Source organism: Oncorhynchus nerka, linkage group LG6, assembly GCF_034236695.1.
Source record: "Oncorhynchus nerka isolate Pitt River linkage group LG6, Oner_Uvic_2.0, whole genome shotgun sequence".
In the NCBI taxonomy this organism is placed as follows: Eukaryota; Metazoa; Chordata; class Actinopteri; order Salmoniformes; family Salmonidae; genus Oncorhynchus; species Oncorhynchus nerka.
In genome coordinates this window covers 77,711,926-77,725,223 of record NC_088401.1, presented here as the reverse complement: position 1 = coordinate 77,725,223, position 13,298 = coordinate 77,711,926, and the positions used below count along the sequence as shown (strand labels likewise).

The 13,298-nt window shown below is 41.6% G+C and overlaps 1 protein-coding gene across 1 annotated transcript; it reads left to right on the top strand.

The window, feature by feature from the left end:
* Positions 1–1,171: 1,171 nt before the first annotated feature.
* Positions 1,172–11,607, top strand: LOC115118690 (uncharacterized). The gene is made up of 4 exons (XM_029647378.2): positions 1,172–7,933; positions 9,782–9,826; positions 9,943–10,080; positions 10,423–11,607. The coding sequence occupies exons 1-4, from the start codon at positions 7,577–7,579 to the stop codon at positions 10,534–10,536; spliced, it is 654 nt and encodes a 217-aa protein (XP_029503238.1). The 5' UTR covers positions 1,172–7,576; the 3' UTR covers positions 10,537–11,607.
* Positions 11,608–13,298: the final 1,691 nt, after the last annotated feature.

Genomic DNA, 13,298 nt, shown 5'->3' with positions numbered 1-13,298 from the left:
ACAAAATGTGGAAAATATCAAGGGGTCTGAATACTTTTCGAATGCACTGTATGGTGCATAGAAATCCAAAGAGGGTGGCCAGCAGAGAGAGGTGGGTTGGGCTGAGGGAAGCTGAGGGTTGGGCTGAGAGAAGCTGAGGGTTGGGCTGAGGGAAGCTGAGGGTTGGGCTGAGGGAAGCTGAGGGTTGGGCTGAGGGTTGGGCTGAGAGAAGCTGAGGGTTGGGCTGAGGGAAGCTGATAGAAGCTGAGGGAAGCTGATAGAAGCTGAGGGTTGGGCTGAGAGAAGCTGAGGGTTGGGCTGAGAGAAGCTGAGGGTTGGGCTGAGAGAAGCTAAGGGTTGGGCTGAGGGAATCTGAGGGTTGGGCTGAGAGAAGCTGAGGGTTGGGCTGAGGGAAGCTGAGGGTTGGGCTGAGGGAAGCTGAGGGTTGGGCTGAGGGAAGCTGAGGGTTGGGCTGAGAGAAGCTGAGGGTTGGGCTGAGGGAAGCTGAGGGTTGGGCTGAGAGAAGCTGAGGGTTGGGCTGAGAGAAGCTGAGGGTTGGGCTGAGGGAAGCTGAGGGTTGGGCTGAGGGAAGCTGAGGGTTGGGCTGAGAGAAGCTGAGGGTTGGGCTGAGAGAAGCTGAGGGAAGCTGAGGGTTGGGCTGAGGGAAGCTGAGGGTTGGGCTGAGGGAAGCTGAGAGAAGCTGAGGGTTGGGCTGAGGGTTGGGATGTGGAGTTGGAGACGAGTGGGAGGTGAGTTGCTGGGCGGGGATAGAATGACTGTCAAAGATAAAAGTAGAGATGTAAAGTCAAAATAAAACAAAAAGTATGTTTGAATGACATTGAGGGGCAAAGTTGTTACATCTAATGCCTGTTTGTCTGAGGGCTGATGCCATGCAGGTGTTTGTACACATGCAAATACACACTCATTCAAAGTGAGAGTGTGTGTTGAGAATTGTGTGTTGTGTTTTGCCAAATGTTTTATAGAATTACAATCTGAGTGTAAAGCAAAACATGTGTCAGTAGTATTGCAGAGTTACAGGGTTGGGTCATTGTGCCTCAGGAACCAGTTTGTGTGTAAATAATTGGAAACAACTGTAATATATATTTAAATATATACATATATACTCTTTAAACTAATTTCTTATTTCCCCTTCTCCCTCATACCAGATCTCTGATACTGCCCACACTGTAGCAATACACGCTCCACGCTCTCTCTTTCCTGGCAACAATCACACTTTCCTGTTGGATGCATTCCTATCACATTTAAGGTCTTATTCAACCTGATGTGTCCCACCATTAGTCTTGTAAAAATAGCCTCCTCTCTTCTGTCCCTTCCTGCTGTCCTCCCCTCCCCTACTTTACTCTGTACTTGAAATAAATGCCTGCCCTTAGTATCTCTATTCCATACAGTTCTAAGTCTGATGTCTGGGCACTGGGATGCTTGTTGTATGAGATCTGTTCTCTCAGACCGCCATTCTGCTCTGTAAGATCAGAGGAGGAGAGTGCAGCCCTGTTCCCCAGACCTACTCAGACAGCATCACCTCTCTGGTCCCTCTCTGGTCTTCCTGCCACCCAGGACCTCTATACCAGGCGGTGCCAGAAGAAGGCCCCCAAAAATGGTGAAAGACTCCAGTCACCCAAGTCATAGACTGTTCTCTCTGCTACCGCACAGCAAGTGGTACCGGAGCGCCAACTCTAGGTCCAAAAGGCTCCTTAACAGCTTCTACCCCCAAGCTATTAGACTGCTGAACAATGAATCAAATGGCCTCCCGGACTATTTACATCGACATCCCCCTTTTGTTTTTACCCTGCTGCTACTCGCTGTTTATTATCTTTGTATAGTCACTTCACCCCTACCTACATGTAGAAATGACCTCAACTAACCTGTTATCACACACATTGACTCGGTACCAGTACCTCCTGGATATAGCCTCATTATTGTTATTTTATTGTGTTATTTTTATATATTTTTTAACTTTAGTTTATTGAGTAAATATTTTTAACTCGATTTTCTTTAAATTGCATTGTTGGTTTAAGGACTTCTAAGTAAGCAATTCACTGTTGTATTCGATGCATGTGACAAATACAATTTGATTTGAAAATAATAGAGAAGCTATATTGCTGTACCTTGAAGTGTGAACATCTGTAGGTAAGATAAGGGGAACACCCTCCTTCAAAATACCTTTGTTTTCCTATGCATCATTGAGATCTGTTCACATGGCGAGGAGAGCACATTCAGCAACACGTGGAGGACAATAGAATGACATAAGTGTGTTTCTTACAGATGCACACACACACACTAGCATGCAAGCAAAGATGTTTGGTGGAAAAGTTCTGTAGTAGAGACGAGATGGACAGGATGAGACATACTCACAACTCTCTTGTCTGAGTCATGAGAAAACTAAGGATGGCTTCCAATCATCACACGATCTGACATCAGAAATACCCCCTCCTCCACCTCCCCCAGGTTCTGTACCTCCCCACTCATCTCTCTGCCCTCACACTGATGGTGTGGAGACATAGGTAACTGTTTGTTGACTGGAACTTATGGCACCTTTCAGATTCCAACGACTTTTATCACCAAGTCATCAGACGTAATAGGAACAATGCTACGTTTAGACATCTGGCTTTAAACTCAACATCATCTCAGCACCCAGAAGAACCAAATCAGCTACTTACATGTGATGTTAAACATTCAATGATGAATGAATTCAATGACGTCAGCCATTGTCACAGAAATCATGTGGTGAACATACCAACATATTGGGGCATACTCCATTCAGATAATATTGTATTGTAATGAATCTGTTTTCTTTTTATGACCCCTAGCTAGAGAATGGCCTTTTGGTTTGAGGGAGGGTGAGAGTTCTCTCTAGGGGTGAGGAAAACCCTGTACAAACTACAACACTACCATAGTGGATTTAGAAAAGGCATTTGATAAAGCGTGACTGGAATTTATATATAAATGCCTGGATTTGTTAAACATTTCTGTGAGTCTCTTAGTCAATAGGTTAAAGTAATGTATAGCAACCCCAGGTGAAAATAGTAAATAATGGCTACTTCTCAGGGAGTTTTGAACTGTCAAGAAGAATTAAACGAGTGTCTGTTGTTACTATATCTGGTCGTCATTGCCAAGCTATTACAATCAGATCAAATAAGAACTTTAGGCGATTATAAATCCAAGGCTTAAAAACAAAGGTGCCCATGTATGCCGATGACTCAAGTTTTATATTGAGTCCACAAGCTTGATCCCTGCAATGTCTCATTGAAGATCTAGATAACTTTTCTGGCCTGTCTGGACTAAAACCCAATTATGATAAGTGTACCATATTATGTATTGGATCTTTAAAAGACACAACTTGTACGTTAACCTGCAGTTGACCTACAACACAACATCGGCTGATAGTGATGTAGATATACTTGGTGTTCATATCACAATATATGTAAAGGAGCTCTCCTCCATGAATTTCAATAGAAAATGTGTAAAAATTGACAAGCTCCTGCAACCATGGAGAGGTAAATACCTGTCTATTTAGGTAACAAATGACACTGACAAACTTGTTAGTCATATCTCAGTTTACTCACTTACTTATGGTGCTGCTTACTCTTGATGGCTTGTTTTATAAAATCATATGAGGAGAAAATATTTTGCTCTATCTGTGACGCTAAACCAGACAAGATAAAGCTTGCCTATCTATATATTGAATTTGAACTGGGAGGGCTGAGATTATTAAATATTAAAGCATTCAATCTCTCATTAAAAGCTTCAGTTTACAAAAGTTTTACTTAAACCCAAAATGGTTCTCAAGTAGATTATTGGGGATGGCAGGTGGTTAGTGTTGGGCCAGTAACTGAGGGATCAAATCCCTGAGCTGACAAAACAGTAAAGATCTGTTCTGCCCCTGAACAAGGCAGTTAACCCACTGTTCCCTGGTAGGCCCTCATTGTAAATAAGAATAGGTTCTTAACGGATTTGCCTAGTTAAATAAAGGTTAAATAAAAATTAAGAAAAGCTCATCCCTTGATTAAAAATAGCCGCTTCTCAATTAAAAATTAAACCTTGTTCAAAGTATCTCTTTTTAAAACAGGAAATACAGAGCTGGTTACAATTTCAATGTCATCCCCTGGAAAAGATAGAGCAAATATTACAACACAAATTATGGTTGAACTCAAATTTACTGGTTGATAAAAGACCTGTATTTTTGGAAAAGAAAAGTTTTATTTGATTTTATATATATTATTGTACATTGGAGCGGTAGAGTTATGTCTTTCATGGAGTTATCGGAAATGTGTGGGAAGGTCTGCTCAATCCAAGATTACAACCAATTGATTACAGCACTACACTAGAATATTTTTGGAAGCAAGTGGCAGTGGGAGGAGGTGGATGGTTGAGCTTTGGGCCAGTGGCCTGAGAGATCGCTAGTCCGGGTCCCCCGAGTCAACTGGCTGAAGGACCTGTCGATCTGCCCTTGAGCGGTGCACTTGACCTGACGAGAGCGTCTGATGAATGACTAAACTGTCATGTAAATGTTGCCCGGCTTCAATGCAGGTGGAATGTATGTTTTAAAATTCTATTAAAACATCTATTAAAAAAACACTGCCAAGGATGGGGAAGCCCTCTTACCCCCGATGTCATACCCATATTGTCTGTATGACCTTTAATATCTTTCTATCGCTGTGGTTTACCCACAGGACCTTTATTTTCCTCTCAAGGTGACCATGTAAATCTATGTAGACTTTCACTGGTAACCACAGTGACTCAGACCTGTCTGGGCCTCTCCACCCTAGTCTCTTATCTGCAGTCAGAGGAACTCGTTATTTCACCCAGAGAAAAGATAGTCACCACAGCTAGCCTAATCACAGTGACTGACAGCTCTATGGGTCTTTCTACTCTGCTGTGTTATCTCCTACTTCACTGATGATGATATCTGTGGATTGACAATACCAATGAAACTATGATGTCACCTTAAGCCAATGCCAGACATCCTCAATTGAGGAGAGCGGCTGTGCTATTTCTGCTGTGCTGTGAGAATGAACATGGTGGCACAGTCATGCATCAGAAATTGCACCCTATTCCCTATATAGTGCACTACATTTGACCAACACCAATTTGGGACGCAACCCACATCTCTGGTTTAGAGCCAGGCTATATAATTACTGTAGGCCTACTTCATGCCTCCATAGAAGGCAGACCTGGGTTTAAATAGTATTAGTATAATTTAATATATTTTATCTGTGCTTGATTGATCTTGCCTGGCTCAATGGACTGATAGAGTAGCCCCAATACTGCAACGCTTCCCTAAACCCCTCCCATCTGGCATTCCAGGCAGGCCAGGGCAAACGCTCCTTACTATTTTAGTTATTTAGAATCATATTTGAAACCACTACACGGACATATTAGTGAATTAATGTAATCATTCTAGACTTGGTTATGGGGCCTGGGCATGCATGAGAGATAAGCAATTATATAGCAACTCTGAGGGCAAATGAAATTGGCGTAAACACATCACAACAGAAACACATGAACATAGAACGACTGGCTGGTAACAGCTAGAGATGGAAGGCTGGGAGAGGGGAGAATTTAATCATCATTTGTAATGGAAAAAAATAATGAATAAAACATGTAATTTATTAGAGCATACTAATGGACACATACAGTACATGCATATGATTTAAAGTACATGAAATGTAGATGTAGTATCAACTTCAGTGTGTACTCTTCATATGAGATACAGTCAGACTCATGGAGGAGATGTGTGAGTGGATCTAGTGCAAATGAAAACATCTAGTTCTGACAGGAAACCTGATTTAAACAGCAGACACAACCATCTCATAGTCTGCTCCCCAAATGGCACCCTATTCCCTATATGGGCCCTGGTAGAAGTAGTGCCCCGTAAAAGGAATAGGGTACCATTGGAACACTGCCATGTGTCCTGACCAGGTTCATGAACCATGCAATGATCAAAGTTATATAGGCGGCAGCTGTTCGGATTCCTTTATCATTCAAATTATGCAATTGGAATTAGGTTAAGGTTAGGGTTAGTTTTTCAAATCTAGGCCCAACAGAAAATTCAACGAAGAAAGTAAATCTAACCCACGAGAGCTGTCACCATCTCCACATAGCATCAGAAGTGTGGCTGAGATGGTAGTCTCTGATAAGGTGTCATGGAGAGAGACCTCAGAAACTCTACTTCACATAGTGTATTATTAGTACGCTTCTCCTCGCACACTAGAGACGACTGAGAAACCCCACAGTTCTTCACTGGAAGGTGAATTTTACACAGCTTGGGTGCATCCCAAATGGCACCCTATTCCCTATATTTGTGCACTAGTTTTGACCAGGGACCATAGGGTGCCATTTCAGACACAGTCCCAGTGTGCAACTTGCCTGATCTGTGAAGTGCTGATGGTGGTTGGAGGATGCCTAGAGTTATTTCATGGTAGATTTGTCTATTTGGCAGATGTGCAATATGGTTTCGAGCATGGTCAGAGTGCTTCAAGCAGGCTTGAGAGGCACAGCAAAAGTCTGTCTGTGCAACCAGATAAATATAGTACCATCTTATCTTGGGGAGGCAGGTAACCTAGTGGTTAGAGCGTTGGGCCAGTAACCGAAAGGTTGCTGGATCGAATCCCAGAGCTGACAAGGTAAAACTCTGTCCTGCCCCTGAACAAGGCTGTTCCTAGGCCATCATTGTAAAAAATTATTTGTTCTTAACTGACCTTAAATAAAGGTTCAATAAATTTAAAAAAATATATTAAAAAATCCCATTGAGGACCAACACTTCCTTTTGTAGCCTCAAGGTGCATCTCTGGGTCATCTTCAAAACTCCTCCACAAAACATTGTACAACCTATATTTACTTTTTTGCTCTTTTGCACACCAGTATTTCTACTTCCACATCATCATATCTACCACTCCAGTGTTAATTTGCTAAATTGTAATTACTTTGCTACTATGGCCTATTTATTGCCTTACCTCCTTACTCCATTTGTACACACTGTATAGACTTTTTCTATTGTGTTATTGACTGTACATGTGTTTATGTGTAACTCTGTGTTGTTTGTGTCACACTGCTTTGCTTTATCTTGAACAGGTCACAGTTGTAAATGAGAACTTGTTCTCAACTGGCCTAACTGGTTAAATAAAGGTGAAATACATGTTTTAATTAAAAAATATATATGTTTAAACTACCTATCAGAGCCTATATTTGATGAAAGCACAGTCCATAGCTTTGCCAGTGCAAGATCGGGATCACCATGTGCACCAGCACTCTAAAAAGACATCTGCTGGTCTAGAATGAGAGAGCAGCAGTTCTTAACATCTTTAATAGGTTTTATTTTCACAAGTCAAAATGTTGTTAACATACATGGTCCTGGACACAACAACATGAAACTATCTATCATAATCCTAGCCTAGAGGTTAGAGCGTTGGACAAGTAACCGAAAGGTTGCAAGATCGAATCCCCGAGCTGACAAGGTAACCCACCATTCCTAGGCAGTCATTGAAAATAAGAATGCGTTCTTAACTGACTTGCCTAGTTTAATAAATTTCAAATAAATAAATATATGAACGAATATCATCCCTGACCTGTGGTGGTGATGATGATGATACTGTGTTTTCCTAGATCTCTCCGAATCAGAGCCTGGTGTCTGGGCTGTTTCAGTGACATCACGGTTTCTGTACGTCCTCTCACAACAACTTCCTGTTTGATTGCCATAAAAAGCATTAATGTTGCTGATCTCTGCCATTCTCACTTCACACATTCTAAAGGGACTGAGAGAAACAGAGAGAAAGAGAGTAATAGACAGAGAACCAGAGATCACAGTATGAAAATAATGAAGTCAGCTGTTGTTGTCATTGTGTTTCTCAACATGCTGCATCGCTGTCTGAGCAACAACTTACGCACAGAGATCCTGAATGACTTGAGTAACCTCACTCCGGAGAACTTCACTTATGTAAGTATGCATTAATAGACTTAGTGATGTTCTTATCACTGGTAGTTAGTTGTGTCACAAATAGTATCCTATTTTCTATATACTTTTGACCAAAGCAGTGCACTATATGGGTAAAAGAGTCACATTTGGGACACACATTTGGAGTTGAGCTCAAAGTTAAGCTCACCGACAGTAGTTATCCATGTAAAGAGTTGGGTAGTGAGTTCTATACTGTTGTGTCTTTGGCTATGCCGGATTAAGTGATATGACATGCTATTCTATAAATTCCTTTCTCTGTAATTAATATTACCTGATTAAGCTAATCATGTAAATGTAATTAACTAGAAAGTCGGGGCACCACGAAAGAGTGTTTATAGAGCTGTTATCTTCCGAATAACTCTTAAAGACCTAGTAATATTTTACGTCAATAGCAGTCAATATTAAACGTCACCTTATTTCAGTCTCATCTGAAAGTTGTAAATTCTTGGTTATCTTCACGAACCCCGGCTAACAAGTTGAATCAGCAATATAAAATTGGGTTTAATTATTTATTTACTAAATACCTAACTAATCACACAGAATTACATATACACAGAATGGATCATACATTGATGACTAATTATGTCCTACAAGAAAACGTCCCTGGTGGACGGAACCTGTATGACGGCTGGTTACACAAAAAGGGGGTTGGGCTTGAATGAAAGCGCGGGAGGACTGAAGAACAAAGGGAGAAGCTATACTATCGTAAATACAGAATCTTACGCATTCTAAAAGGAAAGGAAAATGCAATAAATATTTACACTGAGCTGCGCTTCGGTAGGTTGGTCGTAGATGCTGGCTGTGTTGCCCAACAGAGATCTTCCTTGTCCCTTTAAGAGTGTCTCTGTTGGTAAACTGGATACTTGGCAGTGTCGTGTTGTTTGTTAGAAGATATCCTTTGTCCGTCCTTTCCTTGCCCACGTATACAGCGGCCGCTGCTAACTCAACGGCTAGGAGGTATCACTTATGTAGTGAATCAGAGTTCAAAGTCCATACCATTCGCAACCATAGCTCATGCTGAGGTTGGCTTAGTTCTGTAGTTATTATCTGAATCCTTCTGACATCGGACCGTCGCCCTAATGTACCCGGAAAAGCAAGTTATTTGCCCTTTTAATGCAGAGGCTGCAGGCCTCGCGTACTCGGAACAGGAAGTTATATTTTCGTAACGGGCTTTTATAGTGGAGGGAGAGAAGGGTGTGTTTCATAGTTTATAACCCATGTCTCTTCACATGGGCGGGGCCACTGAGTGAGCAGAGCTCTAACCTTATGAAAACCCAATTCTCTCATTTGGCAGCTAAAATTCCATTGAATCTTTTCACAAATAGTTTCATATTTAAACATTTAAATTGCACAACAATTCCATGTGAATCTGATAACTATAATGTGTAGACTTTCCACGATACAGTTTCATTAATCATTAATAAGAATGTCTCGGATGACAACCAAACTGACATCATATTCATTAAGTACCAACGCATATTTTCAACTGGTTGGATTACCGAAATATGGTTCCTTTCCCCCCACCTTTTGATGTTCCCCGACTCTCTATGTTTAACAAAGGCTTGTCAAGAGTCCATCAGTAGAGTCAAGAGAGGAAAGGGAGAAATATATTTATGGGGGGTCATAAAACTTACCCACAGGCCAACGTCATGACAATACTATGTGCATCATCGTGGCTAGTCACAAACCGCACGGCATTGGTTCAACGAGAGATGTTATCGAAAGTGAATAAATACACAGAGACCGTGAGATGATTGGTGGAGTCGTAATATACTGCTATTCTGAATGTAGCCTGTGTCTATCTTATATTGTTTTTCTTCCATCATACAGCCAAAGCAGTACCGAGTACCAGCATCACAAATGCGGGAGAAAGCAGTAAGTCATCTATCCTTCATCAACACGCACACACACCCACGTCTGTGGTGTATGCATAACTTCCAACTATTGTCTGAACTGCGGTCTGATTAAGTCTCCTCATGTGTTACTTGCAGTGTGAGTGCCAGGGGATGTTTGCCACTGGGCTGAAGCATGTGGTCAACAAGGTGAAGGCCCGGACCGAGGAACACAAACCACTTCTGAACAGACTACAAAAGAACATCCAGGCTCTGCCTCAGAAATCTACCCCTAAGGTGAGTTTTTGAACACTGTTTTACACACAGCTTAGTGAAGTGTTTTGGACAGGTCAGTCCCAATGGGCCCTGGTCAAAAGTAGTGCACTATATAGGGTGCCATTTGCCTCTGTATAATACACTCTCTCTGTATGCATCCTAAATGGCACCCTATTCCCTATATAGTGCACTGCTTTTGACCAGTGCCAATAGGAATAAGGTGCCATTTGGGACTCTTGTCACTGTTTAGCAGACTTTAGCATTCAGTTCAGGTCCAGCTACGGCACAGTTCTGCTCACTCTACTTGTTGGTTCAGGGCACCGAATGCTGCATACTAATGGCTCAATTATTTCTATTTTTAAGGAGGCCAGTATCTGCCCCATGAAGAGCAAGTCGCTGCTAACCCGTCCACCGAATACTATTGTTCTAATGGCTTACAGATATTTCCTCAAGAACCTGAACGAAAAGGAATGTTAGAGAGATACTACCGTAGAGATAATTAGATTATCTCTATATATTATAGAATGATCTCTTCTGGTAATATGGCCCATACATACGCTGCATCCCTCTTTGTGTAATATGACCCATACATACGCTGCATCGCTCTTTGTGTAATATGACCCATACATACGCTGCATCGCTCTTTGTGTAATATGACCCATACATACGCTGCATCTCTCTTTGTGTAATATGACCCATACATACGCTGCATCTCTCTTTGTGTAATATGACCCATACATACGCTGCATCGCTCTTTGTGTAATATGACCCATACATACGCTGCATCTCTCTTTGTGTAATATGACCCATACATACGCTGCATCTCTCTTTGTGTAATATGACCCATACATACGCTGCATCTCTCTTTGTGTAATATGACCCATACATACGCTGCATCTCTCTTTGTGTAATATGACCCATACATACGCTGCATCTCTCTTTGTGTAATATGACCCATACATACGCTGCATCGCTCTTTGTGTAATATGACCCATACATACGCTGCATCTCTCTTTGTGTAATATGACCCATACATACGCTGCATCGCTCTTTGTGTAATATGACCCATACATACGCTGCATCTCTCTTTGTGTAATATGACCCATACATACGCTGCATCTCTCTTTGTGTAATATGACCCATACATACGCTGCATCGCTCTTTGTGTAATATGACCCATACATACGCTGCATCTCTCTTTGTGTAATATGACCCATACATACGCTGCATCTCTCTTTGTGTAATATGACCCATACATACGCTGCATCTCTCTTTGTGTAATATGACCCATACATACGCTGCATCCCTCTATACGGTAGATATACGGTACTATGTACTTCTATCATGAAAAGCATAATTGTTCTCAAATAAGATCATTTTATATTGAAATACAGAATGTTTCACATGAATGTACTAATTTTATACGTATTGATTATGTATTTATTCTATGCTGGTTGAATGTGAATGAATCCTACATTTTATACTGTAAAGAACTTACATCAGTGATGTGCGATCAACTGTATTTTTCTTATAGAAAATAAATCTATATTTTTCAAAACTTTGCCTCATGAGTAATATCAAACTAAAGATATCTGTACGGAGGACTGGAGTTTGATCCTTCAAACACGACTGAGGTGTCCAGGGTTCATTTGTCCAGGGTTCATTTGTTCATTTGGGTTCATTTGTCCCTATCTGGAGAGATATCAGATAGATACATGTTCCTGCAGTTTGTAGCATGTCATTTCAGCCAGTGGCGCCTGTCCTTATAGACTTCTACCCACATCCAAAAGATGGAGAGATCTTATCTCCTATGTTTAGTCTCACTATCTGAAGAGGGCGAGGATTCACAGTTCGCACAAATGCACACACACATTTGCGGTAAGATATCGCAAACATAACTTTTTGTGAACTGTGTTGTTGTCATACATTGAATAATTCCACCAAAGATCTTGAATATTTTAAGTCAGTAGAGGAGTACAGGAAGACCAACGTGGGGGTTGCGTCTCAAGTAGAACATGTTCCCTATTTAGTGGACTATATTTGACAAGGGCCCATAGGGAAGATGATACCATTTGGCATGCGTATGTGGTAGGGCTTCAGAGCAGGTTTATCATGTCTGCTTTCCTCTGTCAGTTTGTTTGACAGTCTTTAAACTTCTGTGTGTGTGTGTGTGTTGTGTTTAAATGTTGTGTGTGTGTGTGTTGTGTTTAAATGTTGTGTGTGTGTGTTGTGTTTAAAAGTTGTGTGTGTGTGTGTGTGTGTTGTGTTTAAATGTTGTGTGTGTGTGTGTGTGTGTGTTGTGTTTAAATGTTGTGTGTGTGTGTGTGTGTGTGTGTTGTGTTTAAATGTTGTGTGTGTGTGTGTGTGTGTGTTGTGTTTAAATGTTGTGTGTGTGTGTGTGTGTGTGTGTGTGTGTGTTGTGTTTAAATGTTGTGTGTGTGTGTGTGTGTGTGTGTTTAAATGTTGTATGTGTTGTATGTCTCACTCGGATTTACTTATTCTCTGTACTGTTCCTCGATATAATAGCCCGAGATGGCATAGCAGTTCAGACGTCTTTTGTCCTCGTCTTGTCGTGTCGTGTATATATATATATTTACAACTTTTTTTTCACATACATTTTATTTTTATTTTCCATCAACTCATCTTCAATACACTCTCCTGCAACCTGCCTCACCAATTGATATGTATAAATACGTATTATTTACCTCAAATCTGCAATCAAATCTGCAATCCTCCAAGAAGCTAGCCAGAAACTCCAAGAAGCTAGCCAGGAGCTAGCCAGAAGCTAATCAGAAGCTAGTTAGCTTCTTTACTGGCAACTCGTTAGTATTCAGCTAACCACGGTTTGTGGTCATCAGCTATCCTTTAACTCGAAAATCTATCGCCAGTTTTGTACGGCGCAGCGCGGCTCGGAACGGAACATACCGGACCGATTTTTTTCTCTCCATGTCCCTGGATTTCAACTGCTCTCTGGACATTCACTCCCGGATCTCACAGCTAGCTGGCTGCTATCCGTGTGTCTATCTGCTTTCGTCGATTCCGGAGCAAACATCAATTACTCCGGAGCTAGCCAGCTCCGTCAATCACTCCTGAGCTCCGTCAATCACTCCTGGGCTGCAGTCACCTATCCGGACCCGTTTTACTGCCTACACGGAGCCCCTCCGGGCCTTCACAACTGGACTGCCGACGTTATCTACCCGAAGGAGATCCGGCTGGCTCCTCCGTCGCGACGTTACCTG

Bases quoted from the DNA above. Each gene is read 5' to 3' on its own strand.
- LOC115118690 (XM_029647378.2), top strand. From the start codon at position 7,577: ATGATGATGATACTGTGTTTTCCTAGATCTCTCCGAATCAGAGCCTGG. The intron at 7,934-9,781 runs GTAAGTATGCAT...TCCATCATACAG, and splicing joins CTCCGGAGAACTTCACTTAT to CCAAAGCAGTACCGAGTACC. The intron at 10,081-10,422 runs GTGAGTTTTTGA...TCTATTTTTAAG, and splicing joins CTCAGAAATCTACCCCTAAG to GAGGCCAGTATCTGCCCCAT.